The sequence below is a fragment of the Oenanthe melanoleuca genome, chromosome 17 (genome assembly GCF_029582105.1).
Source record: "Oenanthe melanoleuca isolate GR-GAL-2019-014 chromosome 17, OMel1.0, whole genome shotgun sequence".
NCBI lineage: Eukaryota > Metazoa > Chordata > Aves > Passeriformes > Muscicapidae > Oenanthe > Oenanthe melanoleuca.
In genome coordinates, this window is record NC_079350.1 from 2,214,462 (window position 1) to 2,242,246 (window position 27,785).

The 27,785-nt window shown below is 45.9% G+C and overlaps 1 protein-coding gene across 6 annotated transcripts in view; it reads right to left on the bottom strand.

Annotated features, from left to right (window-relative positions):
- The window catches only part of DAB2IP (DAB2 interacting protein), a 155,975-nt gene that overhangs the window by 72,792 nt on the left and 55,398 nt on the right, over positions 1–27,785 (bottom strand). For all 6 annotated transcript variants that reach the window (XM_056504879.1, XM_056504878.1, XM_056504882.1 and 3 more), the window contains exon 3: positions 18,503–18,621. In XM_056504879.1, the coding sequence (XP_056360854.1) occupies positions 18,503–18,621 (119 nt within the window). The remainder of the gene's footprint in view (positions 1–18,502; positions 18,622–27,785) is intronic.

The window sequence follows — 27,785 nt, forward strand, 5'->3', positions numbered from 1 at the left end:
GAAGTTTTATTTCTTAGAGGATGAGGCAGTTTATTGGCCAGGGAGATTTCCAGTGCATTTATTTTGTTGTTGTTGTGAATTTGGATTAGAGGCATCTCCTTCCTCCCAACAGTTGCTGGCAGCATGCTGTAAAGATATGATTAATTAAAGTGTGACTATGAATCCACTCAGAGGCTTAGAGTTTTCCTCCTCTTAAGACTAAATAGAGAAAGGGCCACTTAACAAAGTTCAGACCTTGAAGCAGATTTCAAAGTATTCTCAGTTTAGCTCAGCAGTTTAGCTCAGCACAACAAGGAGGTTCAACCTTCAATATTTGAAAGCTGTGAGCCCCTGGAGAGAAGAGACTTCTGCTTCTGGTCCAATCCCAAACACAGAAATAAATAAATAAGAGATAAATAACCAAGGCACGCTCAGAAAACACTGCAGCAGCTCACCTGGGGGACTCCTCCTTAGCCTACGTGACATTTTTACCTTGGTAGGCAGCTCAGCCATGGAACACACACAGTCCAGAGGTTTTAGATTAAAACAACACATTCTGGCTCTTGCTCTGCAAGAAGCCACTGGAAATCCTGGAAGACCTTCAAAACTGAGCAGTGTAGCACTTGAAAAGGAGACACAGCTTGACTAAATTGAAAAATCTGAATTTCCTAACATGGACTTAAAAGGTGCTACTGAATCTTTAATGACTGCAAGATAGAGCTGGCTCAATCTGAGCAGGGCTCAAGGTCTTCTTTTGAAGAAGTCAAACTTTAAAAAAATAAAATAAGAAAAATGTCTGCTACATTCCAAGGTCACAAAGGGTTCCATGAAACTCTGTATCTCTCCCAACTCCAACTTCCTAAATGACAGTCACTTGTGAATCCCGAGCACCCACTTCAAGCCAGCATAATTAGCTGGGGAAGGAAAACACACCAGCCTAAAAGAGTCCTTCTCTAACAAGAGGCTGTGAGGGGCAGTGTGCTGCAGAAACAGATGGAAAATGGGGCTATTTATTTATTTCAAGAGCACAGAATTCCTATTCATTAAATGTTACTTTTAAGCTCTTTGGTACCCAGAGTTTTCTGCCTGACTGATGGCTCAGAGGGATGGATGAAGAGTGGGAAGCACAGGTTTTGTTGCTTACTGGTATCCATGGGGTCATTCCCAGGCCACTTTTCCAAGTTCTCACACTAATTTCCCACCATCAGTATTATCTTCAAACCCCACAGTCAGCTCCTCTGCATCACTAATTCTGTTTCAGACAAGAACTCAGGCTGCAGTAAAGCACCTAAACAGCGAAGCTGTAAATTTAGATGGTGCAAGACCAAAAATGTAAATTTAAAATTAAATATTTAAAGTTTAGGCGAGGGTAAAAAAAGACATAAACTCTTTGAAAGAATAGCTATTATTAGAGATTATAAATCTGCATGCTAATTTATGTGGTTACTATTGACATTTTTTTTCTAATTCAGCTTTTAGCCCTTTTCTTGCATGCAGATAAATCCTAGTTAAGAGCATTGTGATGTGCAGAAGGCTTAATCCAACAGAAACCCCCTAATATGCAATTTAAGGATTTCAGGTTCATTAATAGTCCTAGGAGCAGCTTGTTTAACAGTTTATTTCATGGGACTGAGTCCATCTGAGACACTGGGTGCAGGAATTCCCTTCCCACTGACGCCCTTTGGAATGTCCAGGCTCCTGGGAGGATGGAGCTCCTTTCAAGGGCATTCTCCACCCTCAGTCCATTTACTGGACAGCTAAAAACTGCAGAATCCTGCAAAGATCTGCTTCCCAGCATGATCTGTCCTCTCAGCAGGCATTTTGATAAGAAAATGGAATGAATACCCAAACACTCTGCTTCTCATCAACCATTGATTCACCTACTGGCAGTTTCAGTAATAAATTAGATCAATGTAATTATTGTGTGTGCACACAGATGTCAAATCACAATCACTATGATCAGATCAGCTGGGTGTTTCCTAGGAAAACAGTATTTATCCATATTTGGTAGAGGAGAGAAGGTTCACCTGCCCATCCAGAACCCAAAGGAGATGAGCTTCCCAATGAGGTTTTGACACTGTGTTTCATGGACTAAATCCTGAAAATAATTTACTCTAGGAAACAAATGCATTCTTTTTCTAGTTCTGTGCTCTATCCAACCACTTCCTCTTTAACAGATCCAACTGTTAGAAAGGCCAACAATTCCCCAAACTTTGTAGCTTTCAGTGTCCTGGATCAAGTCAGCATTTTGAGGGCACGACGCCCACCTCTGGTGTCAAGGGGCAGCAGCTGAGCTGACACAGAGACCCCACAGAAAAGCACCAACCCCTCCAGAGAACAAACCCTGTCCCCAGAACAGGCACCCAGACATCCTCCCCCTGCTCCCTCAGCCCTCCCACTCCCCCTAAACCTCCCTGCTCTCAGACCCATCCTGGGATCCTCTGGTGGCACTGGGAAGCAGAACAGACCTGGTGGGTGCTCGACTCCTGCAGCACATCCTGCAGGCAGGCTCAGGCTGGCAGCCTCCCTGCAGCTCCAGGCAGCTGCTCCCATGGGTGCAGGCAGGTGAATTCCCCGTGCCTGGGTGCCTGCATCTCCCCACCTTGTCTCCTGTTTACCTCCCAATTATCCACCCTAAATTCTTTCGCCTCCCCCTGGTGACACCTCGGAAACCCATGGTTATGAAATTCATCCTCTGTTATCTGCCAGCGACCCAGATCACAGCAGTGCCTGCGCTCCACGCTCCCCTCAGCACTCAGGAACTCATCCTCTCCAGCCTGAGCTGTTTCCCAGGCTCTGACTGATGCTGTCAGGGCTGTGTTTAGATCACACATCAGGGCCTCGTCAGACGCCGTCCCGAGGAGCACCCACCAGGGCCCGAGCCTACTTTGCTGCCTCCAATTTAGCTTGTTAACCATTCCCAAAAATGAGTATATTTTAATTACTGTTTTCTGAGAATTGGGATTATTTTCCTTCTAAATATATTCGTCTGATTATCTCCAGGATGAAATTCATTTGGTTAATTACCATCTTTTTAATTTGTTTAAGACTGTGTCTCTGTTTCCTGTGCTGTAACACCTCCCTGCCAGCTCTGCCTGCATTTATTCAGTGTCTGACAGATTCCCATCTCAGGGAACAAACAGAAGGTTTCCATAAAAAACATGCAGTGCAGGCAGCCTGTGATCCCACCTGAAATCCAGAGGAAGGGAGGAGCAGAATTCCAACGTGGGACCCTCTCAGCCTCCAACTCCACTTCCAATCCCTGCACTCAATGCAAGCCCTCCTGGCAGACACCCCCTTATGCAACATCTCATTCATCTGCCAAACCATAGCAATTCTGTACCTGGATTATTCTCTTGTCATCTTATTACTACCCCAAAACAGCAATAGACAAATTACAATTTCATTACCAAGATCCTGATTCCAGGCACTGATGTATTTACTGGAAGAACCCAAACATAATTTTATTTCCAGTTTTCTAGACTGTCCCAATAATAAAAAATAAAGTCTTCCATGGGTAATGCAAACAAGACCAATGGAGACATTAGGAGAAATTTCAGATATTCTTAAGCCAATAGAAACACCACCCAAAGGGAAAGGTCATGGCACCTAATTAAATTATATACCTGGAATTGAAAGGCAGGAACAGCAGGAAAGTATCCAAAAGCTTGGGAAAAGGTTTTTACATGGAGAACAGTGCCTGTCCCAGCTGGGTGGGCATGGACTGGCCTCTCCCATGGCCTCAGCCAGGCTGATTCCCACCTCAGTTTGCAGGGATTTTGCACAGCAGCTCAGGAGCTCTCCCAGGGCTGCCCCAGCCTCAGCTGCACCCATGTTTCTTTTCCATGCCAACATATTTCCATCTTATTCACAAAGCTGTTTGTCCCATAATAGGGCACATTTTCCAACCAGCTTTGTTGTTCTGCAAATTATGGGCTATAAAGAATTAATGGTGGAATATAAATCAATTTAGTTCACTGAGAGAGTGTGTGTTTTATGTGGTAGAGGTTTTCAAAGAAAAATAATTAGTTGATTTGGCATTTTAATCTTCAGAAAAATAAAGAAGCTATTTTTCTCCTAAGAGGATGTGTTTGAACACATAAACATATGCTGCATTTTCTGAAACTACATTAAGAAATATTATTTATTGGTTAGATATGGCTGATAACTATTGTCTCAGGAAGATTCGTTGTGATAAAGATTTCACTACAGGGATTGCATTTCACTTTCCAAAATGCCTGACCAGAGGCTTTTAAAAAAAAGCCAGAGTGGTCCAGTTTGCTTCTCTCCCAGGTATGTCACTTCCCCAGGGATGTCCTTTCCTCCAGATGGCCCCTTCTAAGGACTGTTTGGTGGAGATTCCATGAGCACAGGGCTGACTTGTCGCTCTGGCCATGTCCCTAAGCAGCAAACAGCACCAGGGAGCACAAACCCTCCTCTGGTGCCTGTGTGTGTGTGAGGAGCAGCCCCAGGAGCTTGGGCAGAGCTGGGCTGATGGAGAGAGAGCAGCAGCCCCTCCCAGGGACTGTTGCATAAGATGCCTCTGCTTTGCAGTTTGTCCTGTCCCTGGCTGCAGCCCGAGTCTGTTTTGTGCTTTGTGAGAGAATAAGCCTGTCCCACTGGTGAGTCTCATTTGCCCTCTCGATGTCTGTGCCACAGAAAAAAAGGATTCCACCTTCCCCCCTTTGCTGAATTTCTCACATTAACACCCTGGGTGTGTTCAGCAGAGCCAAAGCAAAGCCAGCCAGCCGTGCATCTGAGTTTGCTTTCCCCCTGCTCCCCCAGAACAACTCATTTAACAGCAGCACAGCAATTAGAAAATCGATATTCCATTCAGACATGACTGTTTTGGCTGCAGCATTGCTTGAGGAACATCTCTGGCAGCCTCACCTTTGCCTGGACAAAGGATAAGGCAGGAAGGACACTCCTGTGTGGGGAGATCTGACTGATTTAAGATGATTTCTCTTAAAGCCCACACGGTATCTGAAGAGTGTTTCAGGTACAGGCAGTGTGGAGATGACATTCTCCTAATAAGCAGCTCTGTGCCAGGAGTGTGTGTATAAATACAGCTGCAGAGAAATGCAAGCTTGCTTTCTTGTTTAATATCACACCACCCACCTGAATAAAACAGAACCTGACACATGTCATAAGGAATTACTGGAAGAATGCAAGGCCCTTAGGCACCAGAGCCCCATTTGTATTCCAGTCGTATTAACCAAAAATAAAATAAATAAGTAACAATCACATCTTTGCCATGAAAGGATTTTCCAGCCATTCAAGCACTTACTACGATGCTGCTACACATCCCCGTGCTGGAAGTGCAAGGGCAGCAAAGGGGAGGGAACAGAGACAAAGCAAAGAGCAGAAATCACAACCGAGAAATCAGTGAGGTTTGCTGCTTTGGAGTTCATGCTGGAAGGCTCAGCCTGGCCCAGCTCAACCTGGCCCAGCTCAGCCCAACTCAGCCTGGCCCAGCTCAGCTCAGTCCAGCCCAGCTCAGCCTGGCCCAGCTCAGCCCAGTTCAGCCCAGCTCAGCCTGGCCCAGCTCAGCCCAGTTCAGCCTGGCCCAGCCCAGCTCAGCCCGCCAGGCCCCACTGTCTGTAATTCTATAATTAGTCTCAGTGATTATTCCAGCAGGATTCAGAGCCCTGCCCATCTGCAGAGTCCAGGGTGGGAGCTTTGTTTTCATGTTATTTAAAATAAGAACTGTAATTGCCAATTGTTGTGGTGGAAAACCACTCCCTTGTGGAGACAGGCACCATGGAAAGCACTGTGTGGGCTCCACCTTTCCAAGCCACGAGGGAGAGTGGGAGAGCAAAAATTCCCCAAACTCTGAGCAAACCCACCCACCTTCCCCAGGAAAGTAAAAATCAGATATATGGTTACTAAATTAAGGAGCAGGAACTCCTTTTGCAGGGAACACATCCAACACAGGCTCTGAGTCCATCCCACATAGCAGTCCTGGTTTGTTTGCCTGGCTGTGCTGTTGTGTAAGCCATAATTATGCAATCTCACAGTTTAGCACTGAGGACATTCCCAGCTTGTTCCAGCTCAGCAGCAGCAGCTCATGGCCATAAATGAAAAAGCCAGACTTTTTCCACAAATTTATTGGAATGGAATAATGTGACCTCTTGTAGCACAGAAAAGAGCAGTGCAAAGATGAGCTCTGGGAAAAGGGGCCACTGCTGGCCAAAATTACCAGCAGTGGACTTTGCAAAATGAAGCCAGCCACGGCAGGGACATGTGGAACCTTTAAACTGGTTCGTGATGTTTCTATAAATTGGATGCCCTGACACAGCAAAGTGGGAGATCTGTGACCTCAGGAGCAGCACAACAAACAGCTACACACAGACACTGCACTGAGAGAAAACATTCCCAGTGCACTTCCTAATGGAAATGGTACATAAAATCACTGGACAAAACATCCCATCCTCAGTCATCATCACAAACTGCTGCATTTCATGACTTTTTTGCAATTGGGTCATTAGTCACCCAAGTAATTTTTCAATAAAAAACGAAGACTTCTCAGGAGATTTTTCAGGTGAGACAAAATGAGTCTGATTTTGAAGATTCACAAATACTTGCAGATAGTGGTCAGATGCCAGGAGCAGCTGCAATCACTGTTTCAAACTATTTCATCTCCAGAGGCATCCAACGGGTTTTGAAGAGCTCTTTATGTTAACTCAATTTTAGAGGTGAGCACAGTTAGGAGGAGTCAGTTCCCCAATGTATTGTACTGACACCCAAGTGTTGCTCTTTATGTACCAAACACCAGGAGCACAAATCAAATTGAATCCTGTGCTCTTTATGCACTGACATTTATAGAAAGGAAAACGTGTCAGAGGAAGTGTCCACAAAACCACTCAGGGCTGAGTGATGCTTTCTAAGCTTATCAGTGATAGAGGTGGTGGTTTCAACACATCTCACAGCAGGAAATCAAAGTGCCAAGATGCAGGTGAGCAGCACAGCCTGCTCTGGGAGCTCTGCCTCTGCTCCAGCCTGGCACTGACTGCAGCATCAACAATGCCATGGGCTCCTTTGGAACCCAGGAGGGGAATGGGCTGGGAGAAATCAGGGGCTGTGGAATTAGCACAGAATCCAGACTGGTTTGGGTTGGGAAGGATCTCAAAGATCATCCAGTGCCCCCCCTGACATGGGCAGGGACACCTTCCACTGTCCCAGGGAGCTCCAAGCCCCACCCAACCTGGCCTTGGACACTTCAGGGGTTCAGGGGCACCCTGTGACAGGGCCTCCCCACCCTCACAGGGAAGGATTCCCTCCCAAAATCCCATCTAACCCTGTGCTCTGTCAATTTGAAGCCATTCCCCTTTGTTCTACCACCATACACCCTTGTAAAAATCCCTCTCTTAAATGTTTAAGGGAACTCAATATTTCCAAAACCTTCAGACTTACGATTGGACTGGTGGAATTATTTAGGTCAAGTCATGCTTTGCATGTTAATTTGAAAAAATAATCAAATCTAACGTGAGTTTCAAAATGCCAATGCCAGGACAGCCAGCCCAGGAAATTATTGATGAGCTTTCAGACAGGACTGAAGCAATTAAGAGTCACTTTTGGTTGCCTGAAAGCAGCTTGGTGACCTGAGTCCAGCTGTGAGGCAGAGAGAGGAGATCCCTGAGCTGTCCTTCAGGGCCACTCTCACACACAGGATGTTTTCTTTTCCCATTTCTGGAAGTTGTTATTGGAAAATGTCACTATTCATTGCTGATGTTCCCAGGATGCAGCAACTCTCATTACACCTAAGCCTTCTCAGCACAAAGTAGCCACAGATAACCTGGGTGGATTTGCTGCAGCTGCTGTTCCAGAGGCTGCACTCCCATTCCATGGGGGGATTCCCATCATTATTGGCTCTGTTATTTTATATCTCATTCCTCTGTGTAATGCTGACTCCAGATCCCTTCATTTGAACAAAAGGATGTGTTCTTCTGACATGAGCAGGGATGAGGAGTGTCAGGGATGGAAAGGCATGCTGGAGGAAAGGCAGCAGGTCATGGTGTGGCTGGGCTGAGGGCACAGGAGCCCTGGAGCCTCTGTCCCCATGGGAGCCCTGGAGCCTCTGTCCCTGCTGCTCACAGACACCCAGAACAGACCTGCCACTGCTTTCAAGGAAAACAGGTGTAGAAAAGATGTTTCTTCCAACAACATAATACTGTACATGAGCAAGCACACTGAGTAGGGAATGGCTCAAAGTGATAAAACCACGGAAAACAATTTAACAGGAGTGTCTATAGCTGGAAAAGACAAGGAGACACAACAGGACATTATCAGCAAATAATGCATGGTAAAATCAGGAATGAATTGCCTGTTTCTATTTACTGTCTTTCCTAAAATGGCCAAGGAAGAGAAAATGAAGATGAAAGATAACGGACTTTAATAAATTAAAAACTGTCAGTGCTATAAATTATGTATCAGACAGTGTCTGTAGAACTCATTGACATGAGATGTAATTGAGACCAAAAACATCACACCACTCAAACAGGATTACTGTTGTTTTTTAGGATGATGAAACTTTTCCTACTGTTCAGAAAAGAGAACAAAGGTCCCAAGCCAGGGAAGAGCAGAGAGCTGGCCCTGGCTCCTTGGCCACTCCTTGGCTGTGGTGAGTCCCTCTGTTCCTCCCTCCTGCTGTCAGTGTGTAACTGAGGGTCTGTGGAGGCTCTGCTGTTGTGTGAGAGGCTGGACTGTGATTAATAAAGTGAGGGAGAGCCTCAACATGAGTGACTTTATCTAATGAGGGTGAGACACCCTGTACAGAGGAGAGCTTCAGATATAAAGGCATCAAGGCAAACTTCTCTCAAGTGTGTGTCAAAGCAGGTACAAGAGGGCCGTGATAATGAAAAAAAAGACAAACAATTCTTTGCCCTTTTCTTGCAGGCTTCACTCAAGGACTGGAATTGCTCTATGAATACATAACAGAGCTGCCAACAGACTTGGGAGGCTGCAGTGTTATACAAAGACATAAGCCACGCTTAAGAGATGAGAGTTAAAAAAGAATCCAATGCTGCAGTCAGCTGATGATTTTTCCTATCTTATATCTCCTGTTAGAACATGTTTAAACAGAATCAAAATTATTACCTGCTCTGTAGGGCTCAAATGCCCGTGTAAATGAAGCTGGGAGTAACTAGTTAGAGGAAGAGGGATTGAGGAGATTAATGTGAGCTACACTCACTTCCCTAGATGGCTCAGAGAGCTTATAACAGAATTGGGATGCTGGAAAGCAATTAAAAGAACTAACTTAAATAAATCTCTAGTGCTGAAGGTTTGCCAGCATATACCTCTAAATTCTCCTCTGATGCAACCAGGCCCTTTCCTCCAGGGATGTTCTAACAACCTCTCAGACATCAGGATAATTATTGCAAAGTGTGACCCAGACTGTGGTTACTGGTATAATCAAAAAAACCCTTGAGGTTTCAGAATTAGGCACAGTCTCCCTGGTGGAGCAGAGTTCCCAACTCCTGGTAATTGTTATGACCAAACTTGCAATGACACTGTCAGGAGTGGGGCAGCCCTGTGGGCTGGGGGTGACACTGGGGATGTGGGGCTGCTCACCCTGATGAGATTTCCTTCTCCCAGAGAGGATTCCTGGCAAGGAACACACTCCAGGAGTGGCAAGGGGAGATGACAGATAAGGGCTCAGAGAGTCACAGAATATCCTGAGCTGGAAGGGACACACAAGGATCATCCAATCCAACCCTGACCCTGCACAGACACCCCAACAGCCCCACCCTGTGTGTGAGAGCATTGTCCAAACACTCCTGGAGCTCTGGCAGCCTCGGGGTTGTGACATTCCCTGGGGGAGCCTGTTCAGTGCCCCACCACCCTCTGGGGGAAGAACTTTTTCCTGAAATCCAGCCTAAATCTTCCCTGGCAGAGCTTCATGATGCCATTCCCTCAGGATAGAGAGAGAAACAAATCCAAATGTTGTTATTGTGAGTGAAGGATATGGCTGGTGAAGTCCCAGCTCCAGCACACCAGGCACTGCTGCTCCCCCACACCATTTTCCAAGCAGAACATGTTTCCCTGATATTTCAACTTCTCAAAGTGAATGTTTGATCCCTTGGGGAAGCTTAAGGACTGCAGTGGATTTGCTGATTTCTGGTGCACAGGGAACTTCCACTGCTGGGATGTAAATCCTTGCTTGGTGCTAACACGCAATCTCCAATTTAAGCAAACAGGGAGCAAGGGAAGGAATGAAATACTAATTGCAATCCAAATTGCTCCATCTTCCATCCGCCCCCTGCCAACGCTGCTCCCTAATCCATAAGGTCGGAGTGATGATCAGTGAATAATTAATTTGGGGGAGCTGGAGAGGTTCCTGCAGAGCCTCTGCGGATGCAATTATCCCGCTCAGGGACGGAGCCTGGGGGTGCCCAGCACCCTGCAAGGCACCCCCTGCACGTGGGCCTGTGGCACTCACTAATTACACCTTGTGTGACAAACCCTGGGCTCACCCTACTGCACCAACAGCTCACACTGCACCTTCCCTGGAGCACTGGGAAAGGCAGGAGGTGCCACAGCCAGGGAAATGGGGGACACTGGCAGTGACTGGAACTGTTCACATGCTGGCGGCACTTGGCCTTGCTGGGTGCCCAGGGGGATTATGCCCAGGCAGAGGACAAACACCAGACTCCAAGATGAGCAGCAGCAGCCCTGAGCCTTTCATTCCAGTCCTCAGAGCCAGGCATTGGTAAAAACTCTGCTCCCACCAAAAGAATTTAACATAGAAATGTTAAATTATAATGTCACCCTTCTCTCTCTCTCTCCCCCTCCCCCCGACCCCCCGTGGCTTCCCATCATCTAAAGTGCTACTATATAGCAACAAACACATCCCTAATGGAACAAATCTCCCCACACAGTCAGGACACAAAGTATTAATAATTCAATGTACACAGAGCTGAGTTATGTAAATCATTTGGGATCTGCCACAGTCCTGCTCTGCACAGGGATTCCTATGGAGCAGAGCTGGGGGCTGGGATGGGGATGTGGGAAATCCCCCCTGGACTGGGAGGGGCAGTGTACAGGACCAGTTAATCCCAGAGCAAAGGGCACACCCTGATAGAACAGCTCTGGCTTTCTAATTCCTTCTACATTTCCATCCTTTGGAATGAGGGAATGCTGCCCTCCTGCACATTATCAGTCACACACAAGGCACGCCACAGCCCTTTCTCATATAATTACTTATATAACACACGTGGATTAAAGCTAAATTCATATTTCTGGCTTTAATTCAAATCACTTCAGTATTTTTAAACAAATTACATTTTAATTCCAACTAAAATGCATTGGTTTAATTCAATTAAAATCTTTTTTTTGCTTTTTTTTTTCATCACACCAGAGCTGAACTGTGTGGAAGAGAACCTAAGTGAGACATTCTGCAGTTGTACTGAAGATTTGAATTGTAAACACTTCCAGCCAGATAAGCATCACAATATCACAATCATAAGATATCCACAGGTGAACAAACTACTTGAAATCTCACTAATAACCATTTTCAGAGGCTCTGTATCCTAAGGTTTTATTAAAAAATATGGTAAGGAGGAAGCCTATTTTTTCCTCAATCTGTTTTTTCCTTCCCTCTGAGCTGATGGATGAATTTGACAGAGCTATTTGGTATTCACAAGCCCTGAACATCATTCCAGGCAGTGCTCTGTAAAAGACAGTGAGCTCCAGCTCCAGCTGCTGCCTCCAGCTACAATCAGTGGATTTCAGGGCCCGAGCACTGAAATAAGAGCTGGGATAACAAGGAACACACGTCAAATATCGGCATCTCCAGCTCTGAACAAAGGCTTGGAACCCTTCCCCACCTCACTTCCACACTCACTTGCAACTCTTTATCCCTCACACAGATTTTCCAATTGAGGTTTTGCAAGGTTTCAATACAGAACAGAGTGGAAGTTTGGTTTGAGAAGTTTTTTAAAAAACGTTCCTTCCTTCCTTCCTTGAAAGAAAACCATTTATTACTAAAACTAATTACTAGAAATGACAGAGTAGAGACAGCAAAGTGTGAGCCAACATGCAATGGATCTCTCCTAGGAGATGGGAAATTCCATGGGAGATGGAAATTGGAAATGCCAACTGGGTATCCTTTCCCCAGGCCCACATGCATGAGGGGCAAAAACTGAGAGTGCAGTTACATCCCATAAACACAGCTGCACGTGCCAGAAACACCCTGCTCTGCCATCTTCCTTCTGGACCTGGTTCAGTGCCCCAACCAAACAGAAAATCACCCCTTAAATACTCATTTCCCATTGAATCCCTTCCTGCCCTGTGTGATGGAGGCAATGGGCTGGGGAGAGCAGAGCTGCTCCTCCCAGTGTACCAGTGATGGTTTCATCAGGAGCAATTTTCACTGCATGCAGAATCCCAGAATCCCAGGTTTGGGCTGGAAGGGACCTTAAAGCTCATCTCATTCCACCCCCTTCCACAGCCCAGTTTGCTCAGTGCTGTGGGAGGTGCCCCTGCCCACAGCAGGGGTATGTTTAAGCCTAGGGTAGAAGTATCTCAGTATCTATTGCAAACTGATGATAATTAGAAAAGCAGAGAAGAGTCTAGAAGGAACAGAAAGCATTCTCTGGTAGAAAAGCTGCAGCGATGGCATTTTCTTTCTTTCTTTTTTTCCTTTGAGGTTATTGACATGAAGAGTAATGCTAATGTAATTGCACTGAAATTCATGCACATGAAAACCTCACCAGGGTAAAGTCAGAATAAATGGTCTGTTTGGAAACAAAATGTTGATGCAATGGAGTAGCAGGATGTCTCTCTGACCTGAAGAGTACCACAGCACCACACACGAGCAGAGCATTCTGCTGGCACCCCTGAGGTGTGCATTGCTGCACCACCACATCCCAGCTGCAGGCAGTGGCCACACCAGTCAGTAATGTGTATTCAGGCTGGGAGAGCAGCAAAGTGAAAGCGAGCACCCCTGAATCCACGAATCAACCTGATCCCCGGCCGTGCAGACAATGCCTCGCCATCGTCGGCGCTTCCCAAGCATCGCTCACGCACTAATCTGCAGCTGGAATACAATGCTCTGATTACAAACGTCAAAAAGATAGAGCAGAAAATTAACTTCTCCTTATTTAGTAGGTTTGCAGAAATGTGGCTTCACGCTACACTAATTCAGTGCCCTGGGTATGAAAACTCCCCATTACGATGTCTCGTCAAATTAGAGCCGACGATCCAACGATGTCGTCTCGCTCCTCACACAACGCTCTTATTTTGTAATTAAGCAGGACAGGGAAACAATGGCCTTGCGTATAGAGAAAAGGTCAGGGATGCAAAACATATTTTTGCAAGCTAATTGTAAGATGCATGAAGCCAATTATCCCAGCAGTGCTGCATATGCTGGAGCAGGAAGGATTTTCTAATTCTGCTCGGTGACTCCGAGCCGAGTGAACGCACTGGCTGCACCCCGTGGGGCACGGGGCTGTCAGCAACCAGCCAGTGCACAACTGGGGAAAAGGCTGGGAAAATTCTGCCATGATTCTATGATTCTATGAAAATCATTCCAGCCTCTTAGCCCTTCCCCTGACGTTCATCATGACTTGAAGAATTACCAGGAGCTAACACAGCCTTTACTGAAAGCTTCAGGCATGACCACCTGTTTAATTAGGAAGTTGGTTTGGATGTGTAGAATAAAGGAAAGTGTTTCTGTGTCCTTTAGAATGGGGAATGCATTTACCTCTGGCAGCTTCTGATACAAGTTCACAAGTACCTGCAAAAGTCAAATTAAGAGAAGGAACAGTTGGGACCTTGCTGCTGCCTTGGGAGAAGCTGAAAGGCTTTCAATCCATCTCTGTTCCTCTTGGAGTTATTAAATTATGATTCTTTCAATGCCTTCGAGAAAAGTCCTTCCAAAATGCCCTCTTTCCGTAACAACATTCTCCTTTTTTAAATATCTAAACTTCCTGATACCAAGACAAGAAGATGAGGAACATCACAGTTTATGGAGAGAAATGGTAATTTTTTCCTGCATCCATCTCTTCTTCAAAGCAACTCTCTCTGATTTTACTCCAGCCTTTTAGCACAGCCACTAATTAGAGATCAGTAATTAACTTTCTGGTTCAAGAAATATTTTGCAAAGGAACCCCATTAAAAGGCTGATTTGCTTATCCCAGGACAAAGCAGCCTTGGCAAAAATGCAGGTACAGCATGAGGCTGGTCTGAATTCTGAGACTGTCCTTGAATCTCGATTTTTCTGATGGTGGGGGGGGGGGAGTGGTCACAGGCACCACCCCCAGCATGAATGACATGGAGTGTCACATGAGGGACTGCTGGATGCTCCTGGCTGTGCAAGATGTTTGATTCTGCATTTCAGCCACTGCTGCTGGGGCTGGATGGTTCCCCTACACAGACTGCACAGTGTTTCCTCAATATCTTCATTGCAATCACAGCCAGAGCCTGGCTGTCTGTAGTGCAGGGTCAGTGCCACCCTTCCAGGGTCCCCTCTGATGCAGAGTTTCCTACTCAGCCAGCTTCCCTGGATAATTCCATTCAAGCAGGATCCAGAGGAGGAAGCAGCTCTCCAGCACTTGTTCACACAGATCTGGAAGCCCTCTGTGGCTCTGGGGTCTGCCAGTGTCCTACTTCTGCAGGATGAGTCATTCCTCTTTCCAATTCCTGAGGAAATAGAGCAACTTCTTCATCCTTCACCTTGCAGCACTCACCAGATTCTCCTCAAAGGTAACCAATTTCATCATGCCTAAAAATATTTGGCATATCACCTTTGTTGGGAATATATAAATTAGATCTCTGAGAACTCCCAAACTAAGTTTGCTGCAGGAGCACAAATGTTCATCAGTTCCTGGTGCACCAAAATAAGGTTTGTGCACATGGAAAGCTCCTACAACAGACAGCATGGGCACTATAGTAGGAATTAAATGTGCTGCAGTACATGACTTGTACAATTCCTCTTCCCTCTGGGGGTTAGAAGCAAGAATTTTGGATGGGCTAAAGACAAAAAGGAGTTTAAAGAGGAAGTCTCAGTAGTGCAAGTTGCTGCTGTTATTAATGCAGGGCTGTACCCCTTCCAAGGCTGAGGCTCATTTAACAATCAACCATATGCTCAGGCTTTTGTAGTGCCAATAAAAGCTTAAATAGAATGTTATCTCCTGGAATTATAAAAAAATATAAACAAAAACCTTGCATAATAATCACAAATGTTGGTAATCCAGAATCCCATAGCATTAAATGTATTTTAGGTGCACTGAGGAAAGGTGTCTCCAGCAATGATCAGTTCAGGGATTCCATCAGAACACAGAGTTACCCATTTTTCACCAAATCAAGACAATCTGAAGGCATTTGTCCACACAGTGAAACCCTCTCAGTGCTGGTGTAAAATCACCTTTGCCACTACAAGAAAACCATCAGCAATACATCCCCACAAATAATTAACAACTACAGCAGAACAACCTTCTCCCTTTCTCTGGCTCTACTCCCTGTGCTCCATGTCCAACACAAAAATTTTCTCCATCACAAATTTTGTAGGAGAAATGTGGGTCCAATTAAGAAAAATCCATCTGCCAAATGCTTGATTTGTGGCTGATTCCAGAGGCCACTACAAAGCCAAGCATTCAGCACTGCATGATAAAAACTTAGTGAGCTGCTGTAATCAATCAGGAGGCAGGAGACACTGTTAGCAAAAAGCCACTTCTTGGAACCCTTTTTAGCTCTAACAAGCAATATGACCAGCCAGCAAATTGAAAGGAACACTCATTCCACAATCCCCCTTTAGATCTCATTTTTACATACTCTGATTGTACTATATTAATGCACCTACCATACAGAAGGTGAGTTACACTTGCTCTGATTTTGTTTCTTATACTACCAATAATTGTGTTACTGTTACTGTAACAGGAAAAAAAAACCCCAGTATGCACAAGACTGGCAAAATTTGACCAAATACAGCCATGTGAACCCCACAGTAATTTAGTGAAATATATTTGTTTACATTCTCTGCCCCGCACACAAGCCACATCCATGACATTATCTGTGTGAACAGGCATGTGCACAGCTCATGTATTTAATATATTCATCTGCAGGATAAACAGGACATGCAAGGAAGGGGAAAAGAAAGGAATAAGAGGCAGGAACAGTCCCAATTTAGATACAAAGAAGCCAAGTAACAGAAGCATTTACGATCTACTGTAGCTCAATATTTCCACCTGGAGTGTTTTGACTGCATTTACTGCACTATTCATTTTTGCTATGGCATTCCCACAAAAATTGGCCCACGCTCCAGAACAGAACGCTGTTCTAATGGTGACTTCCACGAGCAGAGGAGTGGTTCCTGAACAATCAGCTGTGATACAAGATGGAGTCAAGAATCAAATATTTAAGAGGTGAATATTCCAATACCAAATGCTTCTCTGATTCTTGGATTACAAGCAAGACAAACACAGCAGCAAATGCACAAGAATGATCTGAAAGACCTGAGCTCTTTCATACACATTTGCACATACAATGGGATGGGAATGTTCAGAAAGATAAAATTATCTTCTGTGACCAAAGCCTTGCTGCATGACTGAGGGGCCCAGCTGCTGCTTTGCTTTCACCTCTCTGAGAGCAGCAGTCCCTAAGGCCGAGCTCTCCTGCAGAGGACTCCTGCTCACCTGACAGATCTGACACTGCGATGGCAGCGAGGGACGAAGAGCCTGCTGTCAAAAGCCTCTGAGTCTCAGTGTCCTGCAGCTCAGGGATGTCTGTGTATCACAGGGGAAGTGCTTTTGTGAGAGATGCCTGACTAACAGAAGGTCTAATCTCAGGTATCACGAAGGTATCATTCATTTTTGGTTTCTCATACTCATACAAGCAAATCCTTGGTTATTTGAGGTTGCCAAGTGCCACCTCTCCTCTAAGCCACCCTTTAAGCTCTACACTGGAAATGCACTCCAGGATTCCCCGAGTCTCTCTAAGGAGGAGTTGCAGCAATCTGGGTCTCGGGAAGCCCAGCCAGCTCCTGGGCTGGTGTGCTGGGAGGGCAGGGAAATTACAAGGCTTAATTTGGGAAAACAACTGGCTGCAGGGCTGGCCAGAACAGTTCATTCCCAAGTCCTATTATGCCAAGTCTCAGAACAAAACAAAACCCATGCAGGTAGAAGGGAAACCTTGCCTAATCTGCCTGCTCTTCGAGCACAGCAGCAGCACCGGAGGCTCCCTCCCGGCCACCCCGCTCCACTCGCCTCCCTCTGGAACACAGTGCCCTACTTCGAGCGTTTGGGAAAACTGCAGCACAGGAATCAAATCAGCTGTCTGCCCACAGAGTAATCCCTGCAATCCCACTCGGCACTAACCAGCACAACCACTTCCCTTGCAGGATCGGGAAGGAAAAAGCTTAGGAGGCTGCAATAAGTCGGGAAAGGAAAAATCCAGATTGAAAATTGCTGTTTGTGAGCTTCAAAAGCTCATGGCCCCTCCAATGAATAAGTACAGCTAAAACAAAGTAAGTTGTCATTGCTTTTCAAAGTGAAGCATTTACTCTGGGTTCTCAAGTACCATCCTGATGTATTAAACTGCCTCTGCTCCGAACTGGTTACATCAGGGGATGTCCAGCCCGGTGGAATTGTCAGACACAGACTTTTCCTGGACCTTCAATATTTCTGTCACTCCCCAAAATTATTTGTGTAAGGTTGTAAGATCTTCCTTTTGGAAGCAAACCACTTGTTTGTGGTTGGTAAAGGAATCTGTCTTCCCATCCATGACCTTGATCTGCATGTGAATTTACACATGAATTTACCTTGAACGGCGCCTGTCTGATGCTCACGCTAACATAAATCTACACGGACATAAATACACACAAATCCACTAAAGAGCTGCTCTACTTTCTAACCAGTTGAAGAATCTCAAAGATCGCATTTCTCCTTTACTTTACTCGCAATTTGCTCCAATACTGGCTCTCCCACGTGAAATGCTTTATCAGATCCATCTGCACATTCCCTGCAACACATCCCTCCCGGACTGAGCTCCTGCCATGGCTCAGGCAGAGGCAGCAGCTCCGGCCGCACGCCGAGGCTCCGTCTCCATCGCCGTGCAATGACGGCAGACACGGCAGGATGGAGACGGATGTGTGTGAGGGGGACAGAGGCATTTGGAGAGATTATGGTTGTTATTGTTCCACGGTATTGTTCCCACCGTGTGTAACCCAGCTGTGATCGGTGCAGTCCGGTGCGGGAGCATCCCTCCCCTCCCTCCCTCACCTGCATCAGCCGGCTCTGGCTGCTGCATCTCTGTGCTATTTATACGCTGGTGCATCAATTTAGGATTTATTGGGGAAGAGAAAGCAGAGCAGTCAGGCTTCTCTGCACCTGGATTTTGACCTGAAAAGGGAGGGCTTGCACCGTATCCTCAGCAACAAATTAAAACTACCCCTCTTGCAATTAACCAAGTCTACTTCTATCAGAGATGCAGCCCTTGCTTTGAATAAGATAAGCATGATCTTAACAAGAGCTGGGAAAATCAATATCCTCCTTGTCTCTCCCACACCCTCCGCGAAGCGTCCCCTTACCTTTCATGGTCCACACTCCTGAAGCCAGGTAAAATGTGCCGGAAGCTGCTGTTCCTGTCGAGCTTCGGTTGGCTCTTTGTCCTTTTGATGGAGCCTTTAAGCCGGCGGCTGAGGAACCCCTGTGGGGTGAGACAAGAATACTGAGTGACGCGGCGGAGGGGAGCGGGAGCGGAGCCGCCCGTGCAGCCGGGCACGGCGTCCTGGGCAGCGCCCGGCGTCAGCCAACATCTGCCGGGCCGGGCTGCGGCGCGCCAGACTCCCCGAAGCCTCGGTTGCCCTGGCAACCATCAGATCCCATAAAAATCCCGTCTGAAAGGCAGGACTGGCACATGCAGCTCCTGACGGGAGCAGGGGCTGGGCGCGGGTCCGGCCGCCCCAGCCCAGACACCACCCACACCGAGCCGAGCCGAGCCGAGCCGAGCCGAGCCGAGCCGAGCCGAGCCGAGCCGAGCCGAGCCGAGCCGGGCACACAGGCACAGCTCCGTTACCTGCTCGGAACCCCCCGGGGTCGCGGCCATGGCCGGCAGAGCCCGACTCAGCTGTCCCGCTTACATGGATGGAGCTCCATAAAGCTCGTCCTAACACCGCCCGTGGGCTCGGGGTACAGGCACCACCTTAGGCAAGAGAGAGATCCCGGCTCGTTCCCTCTCCTCAGCCGAGCCTCCTCCCTCACGAGCATAAGTCACGGCTCCTGGAGAGCTCCACAGCAGAGCCAGCACCAAACGTTTTAATAGCAAAGCTTCTAATGTGTTATTTGCTTATTGTTAGGAGTTAATGTTCTACATAATCTGAACATTACATTTAATCTCTCCGCTAAATAAGGCAATAAAAGTATAACACTACTGTGCTGGCCGGCATCTACAGCGTGTGAGAATGGTGGGAGAGGGTCAGGCACTTCGGCCAGAGAAAATGGGGAAGGGGGGCATTTTAAAGAGAAACCAGGATTTTGGGGTGCAGCCTGAAGGTGTGTTCCTTCTATGAGCCATCACACCACAGAAACAGATCAGCTCCACATAAACACCTCAGCAAACCCCCAGAACCTGAGGTTCTGTACACGCCGCTTCCCTTCCCCAGCCCCAGGAAAGGGGATCAAGCACAGATCCTGATGTGTGTGAGCAATACCCACAGATCCTGATGTGAGCAATACCCACAGATCCTGACAGGTGTGAGGAATACCCACAGATCCTGACAGGTGTGAGGAATACCCACAGATCCTGATGTGTGTGAGCAATACCCACAGATCCTGACAGGTGTGAGGAATACCCACGGATCAAGCACAGATCCTGATGTGTGTGAGCAATACCCACGGATCAAGCACAGGTTCTGACATGTGTGAGGAAGGAAGGTGACAGTACCAGAGCAGCATCCAGCCATGCCCACAGTGCATCCTCAGCTCCAGGCAGGAGCCTCAGGAGTTTCTCCACTCATCATATAGGAATGGATCCTTGGCAGCTCACTTTTATAAATGAATACCTTTAATATGTCTTGCAGGGAGATAATCACAGTCTAACTTCTATGGAGCCTGTCATTTATTCATGCCATTTAAACACTCCTTCCCCACCTTGGACATTCATGGCTCACATTATGTCTTTCTCAAGCTGCAAAATCTCCCTGCGCACTCTGCGTGGCTCTTGTTATGGAAGTGACTTTCCTGTTCGTAAGTGCACCAAGAATTTCAAACATCTAGATAACCAAAGGTGTTTCACAAAAGTGCCACTTTACTTACAAACGAGGTATGTAACATGCATTTGTGTGGACTGAATATTTCTCCTGGAGTTATTTGCATGACTGAAATAGCAGGAGGTATAAAACACAGGCCATCACATTGTACTCTCTGTCATACTGCACAAAGCCAACTGTGAGATAACAAAGGCCTTTTTAAAAGGGTTCTGTCCCTGAGAAATACCTTTAGAGAATTTTATAGTATAGAGAAACATGGCTGTGAAAAGCAAATTTGAGGATTTGCATTATCTAGAGCATTATTGAGATATTTCCCTAGGTTCTCAGACCTCAGCCACCTCCTACTCACCCTATCAGCCTGGTATCAACCCCACACTCACCCTATCAGTGCGTTATCAGCCCCACACTCATCCTTATCAACTCCCCATGCTCTTGTTCTCTGACTGGATCAGGCCCTGGTTGCTTGCTATGGACACTAGCCAATATTTGCTGTGAAATGCACGACTGGCCAACCACCTGATACCACCCTAAACTCCTCTGGTGAGAAGGTTCCGGCCCAGGAATGAGAGTTTGGAGTTCCTTAATCACTGCCAGCCCACCCACAAATATGTTCTCATTTTATCAAGCCCCTTCTTCAGTCCAGAAATAGCTTTGAACTCTGGACAGGGCACTGATAAGGAAAAACTCAAATGCCTTCTGCAATCAATGGTGACATTTTTCTTCCTCAATTGTACATTTCACATTTCCACAACTGTTCCATGATTCATGCAGGATTTGGAAATTAGAATTTAGGTTTGCAGCAAGACATTACTTCCCTTCTGTTTCCCATTGTTTTTACATTTGTTGCCACCAGAAGGAGATCACACGGAGCCATTTTCTGTTCTCATTGCCAGCTTCCTTGGGAGAATGAGATGTCAAAGATTTTAATGCTGATAAATTATGCTGCTATAGTGATACTTTGCACCTCCATAGTGCACACCAGAGATCAGAAGGCCTAATGTGTGAATTAATACCTTCTGTAATTTTTAGGTGGGGTAAGAAAAAAAGACAGAATTTTGTCTGTGAAAATACAAGAGAGAGATTCTGACCTGGGGTGTGACTGCTGAGCTTTCCTAGTGAGATCATAAGGACATGATCCATTTCGTCTTCATTTATGACTTTAAACAACATTTGATTCTGATCTCCAGACAAACAAGGCTAATCCCACCCTCTGAGCATTGCCTGCTCCTCTAGCTGAGCTGCATTCTTGGAAGTTCCAGCAATTAAAGTGCTGCCCTATGCATGCATGTTCTTGAGACACTTTTAAGTTTATATTGAGAGCTGTCTAGGGCAGAATTGTGTCTTCCTGTGTGTGGGCAGCATTCACCACCAGTGAAAATATCTTAGCAAAGATTAAACTAGTAACTGAGAAAGGTTTCATTCAGAAGTTAATAGTGTCTATGAAATGACAAAAAATAGAAATCTGCAGAGCCCAAGAATCCCTTCAGCTAGAATGAATCATGAAATATCCTTTACAATGGAGGCAGAGGTACCAGCTATATAAATTCATCCCTGCACAGCCTAAAATCTGAGCAAGAGGAGATCTCTCAGGGTCTTTAGAGACAATTACCGTGGTCAAGAGTATGGCCCCATGCAATCCCTGAAAGCCCATGGAGAAATGTGGCACAGAACTCATCAAGCCTGGCAGGAAAAAGGGGTGAACCATGGAATCACAGGGAGATTTGGGTTGGGAGGACCCCAAAGAGCAGCCAGGGTCACCCCTGCCATAGCAGGGACACCTCCCATGCTCCAGGGTGCTCCAAACCCCGTCCTGGGGGCATCCCAAGCATGGCCTGGGACACTCCCAGGGATCAGGGGCAGCCACAGCTTCTCTGGGAACACACAGAGCTCCCACTGAGCACTGATTTCACTTCTCAAGTGCAAGGGCGTTGCTTTTCTTGCCGTGTTTCTGCTGCTTTGCCTCTGACATCTCCAAGCCCGGAGTACAATCGCTCTAATCACAAGAGCTGACTGAAGTCATAATAAGACACAAAGAACGAAGGCAGGAGAAGAGAAAACAAAACAAATCCTTTTGAGGAATGGCTTAATCACAACCACAGCAACTCAACTAAAACAGGATGGCACAATTCAAAACAGCACAATTAAATCTGCTGTGATTTGGGCTCTTTTTTACATATTTGACAAACCCAAAATCCAATGCCTTCATCTCACTGCAGACAGAGGAAGGTGGGACTCTCATTTAAATTTTTCTTCCTTATCAAATTTGCCATTTTTGATTACTCTAGAACCTGGAAATAATCTTATATTCTATCACAATGTTTGAATATTTTTGGTATTATAATACTTTTAAAGCATATGTGCAAGCCCATCAGCACCATATGCCTTTGAGATGCAGAACTGTAGAATTCTACACGCCCTGGGGCAACACGAAAAGAACTAGAAAGGAGAGAGAAAAAGGGAGGGGAACAAAACTGAGCAGAGTGTTAATGACAGCAAAATCTGGAGCTCCTGTTTTATTAAACATAAAGTAATGATGCAAGTCTTGTGTCTGGAGCTGACTCCCACACCAATAACGTTCACTCTCAGTGAACCCACACAATAAAGTTATAAAGGTAAAAATTCAGCACCATGGAAACACAATAGAGATAAAATTTAAAAAATGATATATCAATAAATCAGGCTGGATGCCTCATGAGCAGCTTTCTTTGGAAGAGTCCTGGCAGCTCTCTGTGCTCTCTAAGCCAGGAAACCAGGGAGAGGCTGGGGCAGTGTGAGGGTCTGGCCTGGGGCACTGGGAGGGCACTGGGAGGGAATGGTCAGACAGGAGCACAGACACAACCCTGGCTTCTGCTCTCACCCCAAACCCACACAGAGCCCCTACAATCAGATCACAGCAACTACTGAACAGATGGGGTTATTTTTATAGTTCTTCCACATCTTTTTGTTTTAGTTCAAGCAAATCTCAACTCTGGGGGATATGAGAGGACATTAGGATTTTTTTCACTGCTCATAATGAGGAACCTGCTATAAATAAGTGTTTGCTGTGAGTACAAGTGTGCAATGCAGCCTTCCATCCCAGTCTCCTTGTGCTCTGCAATGTCAGGGATAAGGTATAAAACTGGGAGTAAATATTTTCTACCAGATCTATCCTTATCCTGAGCTTTAAAATTTTTATTTATTTATAATTAATTTAATTCTGGAGTTAGTTTGGGTTTTTTCCTACTCCTGCACAGCACATGGAAATACCCTCTTATTGAGGCTCCACTAAATGGATAATTAATATTTGTATTTGTGAAACAAGTCGAGCTGTGCCAACACTAAGCATCCTTTTATAGACATAAATGTTCCAAACAAGTGACTTTACCATTCTACAATTACCAGTGTTAGTCTTAGCTTTCAAAATAAAAGAGAAACCTTTTTGGGGGAGCATCTGATGCTGCCTCTTACCAGGTTAAAGACACCTAAGTGCAAATTTTTACTCTTCTCTCTGTAGAACACAACATCATTGAGCTACCCCAAGAATACAGAGCCCAAAACAGCCCTGAGGGTGAGTTCAGGCACCATTTGTGTCTCTTGGAAGCCCAGGAACAGAAATAATCCCCCAAGCACTCCCTGGCACTGAAGCAGGGCAGGAAGGGAATTTCTGTACAGCACTGACCTTTATGGATCAACTATTTTTCATTTGTTCAGTGTTAGAGGCACAGGGCTGGAAGTGTCTGTAGCCCCTCAAACACTTCATATATCATTTATTTCTGTCAGCTCTTTTTGATTTGAACTTTGGAGTTATAAGTTGCTTTGCTGTCCTGCAGCTCTGCTCCTGTCAGGTGTGATGAAGGGCTCTGTTCAGGTGACAGCACACGGCCCCTGTGGAATTCCCTTCCCCAAAAAGTGCATTTCCAGGATACACAAAGCCTGCACGGGGGCTGTTTTGAACTTGGGATGTGGGAGGCAAGAGGATGTCAACCTTGAGGCTGAAGACACCCCCAAACTTATGAGAAATCTGCAGGAACCTGTAGAAATGACACTTTTGGAAGTTTATCAACCACCTCCTCCAAGTTCTGTTTACATGGCAAACCTCAGCTTACTCTGAAGATTTGCCCAATGCAACCCCAGGGAAAGGGAAAAGGACAGCAACAGTTTCCCAAGGTCTGCAGAGCAGGAGAGATGTGAACTTCAAAGGAAACCCAAAGGAGTTTATCCTCTCTGGACCTAGAAATGCACCCACAGGTGAATGTGTGTTCTCTTTCTGAACCCATAACTCTGTTTATGTGGCTGCAAAGTCCCTCTGTGTCTCTTTCTCCATTTAATTTGATAAATCTCAGGACTGCTCCTGAGCCCTAGGGGCAGAAGCAGATCAGATAATCATGGAATTATTAAGGTTGGAAAGAACTTTAACATCATCAAGTCCAGCTATCAACCCAGCACCACCACCCTGCTCACCACTGAAACATGTTCCCAGGTGCCACATCCCCTTCCAGGGATGGTGACTCTGCCACTTCCCTGGGCACCTGTTCCAACACTGGACAATCCTTTCCAAGAAGAAATTTTTCCTAACATCTCATCTAAACCTCCCCTGATACCTCACTAGGAGCAAGGAAGCACCACCTGCTCTGACTGACATTACCCTAAAACCTTATTCCAAAGGGATGAGGAAAGCCCCAGGGAGACAGAAGTGTTTTGGAATTAGGCTAAAACACAAAGGAATGACAAAACAGCTGCAAAGCCATTGCATGGCCAGAGGTAACTGGCAACACAACCCCCAGTCCTGCTGCTCCACGCTCTGTGGTCAGACTGGTGCTCTTGTTGAAGGATAAATGTGGAGATCAGCCCTCAGGATCATGAGAGGAGCTCTCTGGGAGCCAGGCCACAGAGCAGCCCTGGAATGTGAGAACCAGCTCGTGTTGTAAACGCTGCTTAGCAACACTGCCCTGCCACGGCCAGAGATGAATCAGATCTGCAGTGGCACTGCAAACACTCTGCTCTGCCCATCTGAAAAATCAGATGAAGATGCACTGATGTCTCCCAGGTCACCCAGGGGACAGTGTGGGCCTGGCCAGGTCAGGAAAGCTGGAATTACATCAAATGAGAGGCACTGGGGGTTAATTATGGATATGGCAAATCTCACACGTGTGAGTATCAGCAAATCACAGAGAAGCAGCAGTAACAGAACACATTGACACACAAAATCTCATCCCTTTCCCACCTCTGGCCAATCAAGGATTGCTGCTTGAGCTCCATTTTCATAGATTTTATCCATCTTGTTGAAACTGCCTCGATGACAGGGTCTTCTCCCAATGCCTTGGAGAAAGAATTCCATGGACTGGCAGCTCTCAGCTCAGGACACTCTCCCTGATATTTTCAGCTAACTACTTCTTTGCAGAATTTCAATCTATTCCTTTTCTGTTCTGGGAAGATTCCCTTCCCAGCCTTTGGTAAAGTAACAGAAACCTTGGGAAGTCTGGGTCTGGATTCTCCTCTTAGCACTGATGATTTCCATGGAACATGGACAGGGAATAGGTGGGACAATAATAAAGGATGAAGGGACTCAAGTGTAAGGAAGATCCAGATGACCACACTTTGGCAGTTGCTATTCAGGGATCACTTGGTTCTTCAGTCTGGATTCTTTTGTTCTCTTATTAAAACAAACCAACACTATTCTGGATTATTGGTTCCCAGCTCTGTAATTATACTGTCAACGTTTCACATCCCAACAAGACAGATAAATATTCCTTGGGCAGGTAGGAGAAGGGTAATTGAGCAATCAGGGATGAAAGATGCAGAAACAGAGACACAGGGAGAATGCAAGTAACCCTGAAGAGCAAAGCCAGTGACTCACCCAAAGAGAGCAGAAGTGGGGACAGCCTGACCCAGGGCTGACAAGCAAGGAGGATTCCCGTGGGATGGAGCAGTTTCTTTATTTAACAGGAACAACAGAGTCCCCAGCCCAGAGGACAAACTGCTGCATCCAAAACTCTGAAACATCCTGGTCCAGGTCTCTTGGGGTTTTGCCAAGGGCTAAGGAGCCCAGGAGCTTTCAAGAGCTGCACTTTGGAAAAGTTTCTGTGGGCAGCACTTCAGCTCCAGTGGGTCACTGACCACTGGGCTCAGCACCATTACACCAGGTATAAAACCTGTCCAGGAATAGCTGACATCAACCATTGTGCCCTTCTATTTCAGGAAAAAAGGTATTTTTTCATATAAAGCAGATTAGTTTAATTATTTCCCAATCTCAGAAATGAGAATAATTTAAAAATTATTTTTAAAAGGCAGTCCCCAGGCAGAGCCATGCTTCAACAAGCTCACTGTCCAAGGAGGGAGAAACGAGGGCAGGCTGGTGGAGGTGGAGAGCAGGTAGGAGATCTGTCAGAACAGAGGGTTTGGCAGGGCACAGAGGGAGGTGTGAAGGCAGAGCTGTCCAAGTGATTTGCTACACTGACTATCTCCAGATAAGCTGCAAAGCCAGGATTACTTCTCAAGTACTCATTTCTATGCCAGCCCTCCAACCACCCAAATTCAGCACTCCTGGTGGAAGAGGTATCAGAGCAGTGAACACAGGGGAGAGGAGAAAACCACTCCCAATAATCTCTTTACATTACTGCTCCCTTTTAAACTCCACCTTTGCGTATGAGTGCAGAGTATACTGATCCATGAGTGTGTTTTATCCCTGCTTTCCCTACTCTGTATGGTCTTGGAGCAGCACTGGATGTCCTGCTGTGTCAGGCACCTCCCAGCTCTCTTCCACCTGAAACCTCTGGGGCAGAGCAAACACTGGAACCCCATTTTCCACAAAATTGATGGCCAGCTCTAGGTCTGCAGCAAGGTATCAACACCAAGCTGCCTCATTTTCACTGACAAATCTTGTGTGCTTTTAGTAACACATTTTCTACAAAACCAGCTGCCAAGCCAATAAATTTTAAAAAGCAGTTGGTAGATGATGTGTTTAGAGTAAAAAAAAAAAATTATTATCTTTTGAATGTAGGGATTCATTGTGTAATTTTGCAGTAAAAGTTACTCATTCAAATATGAAACTCATGTTCCAGGCAGATGCTCTTGGCTTCAAAAACTTTCCCCACATTTCTGCAGCTTAAATTGGAACATTTGTATTCAGCAATAATTACAGCTGCAATCAAACAAAAATGCTCACTTTTGTGAAGGTGTGGGGAATACCAACTGGAATTCAGATGATACATCAGCCCTGCATTTCCCCTATCTACCTCCCTAGACAACTCACTTCCCAGACACTGTGCAAATACTGAAGTTCATTTATTCTCATCTCAGAATTTATGAAAATTACTATTTCAGTTTGATTCACTTCCTACTTACAGCTTTGGAAAATGGGAGAAAAATTACAATGGAAGGACAAATATAACACACATATGACATTTCCAGGAGTACCAGCCTGGCTTTCATGATTTCTCCATCCTTCAGGACACACAGATCAGAAAGCTTTTTGATTAAGAAAGCTCAGAGCGAAATGAAAACCAAGGCAAGACTACTCCCTGCTCTTTATCCCCACCTTTAGTCCTTTCCTTTCCCTCCTCAGCTCATACTTTGTGTCTGATTTTGGGCTGAGGTGCTGAGGAAGGTGATGTGAGGCAGCACA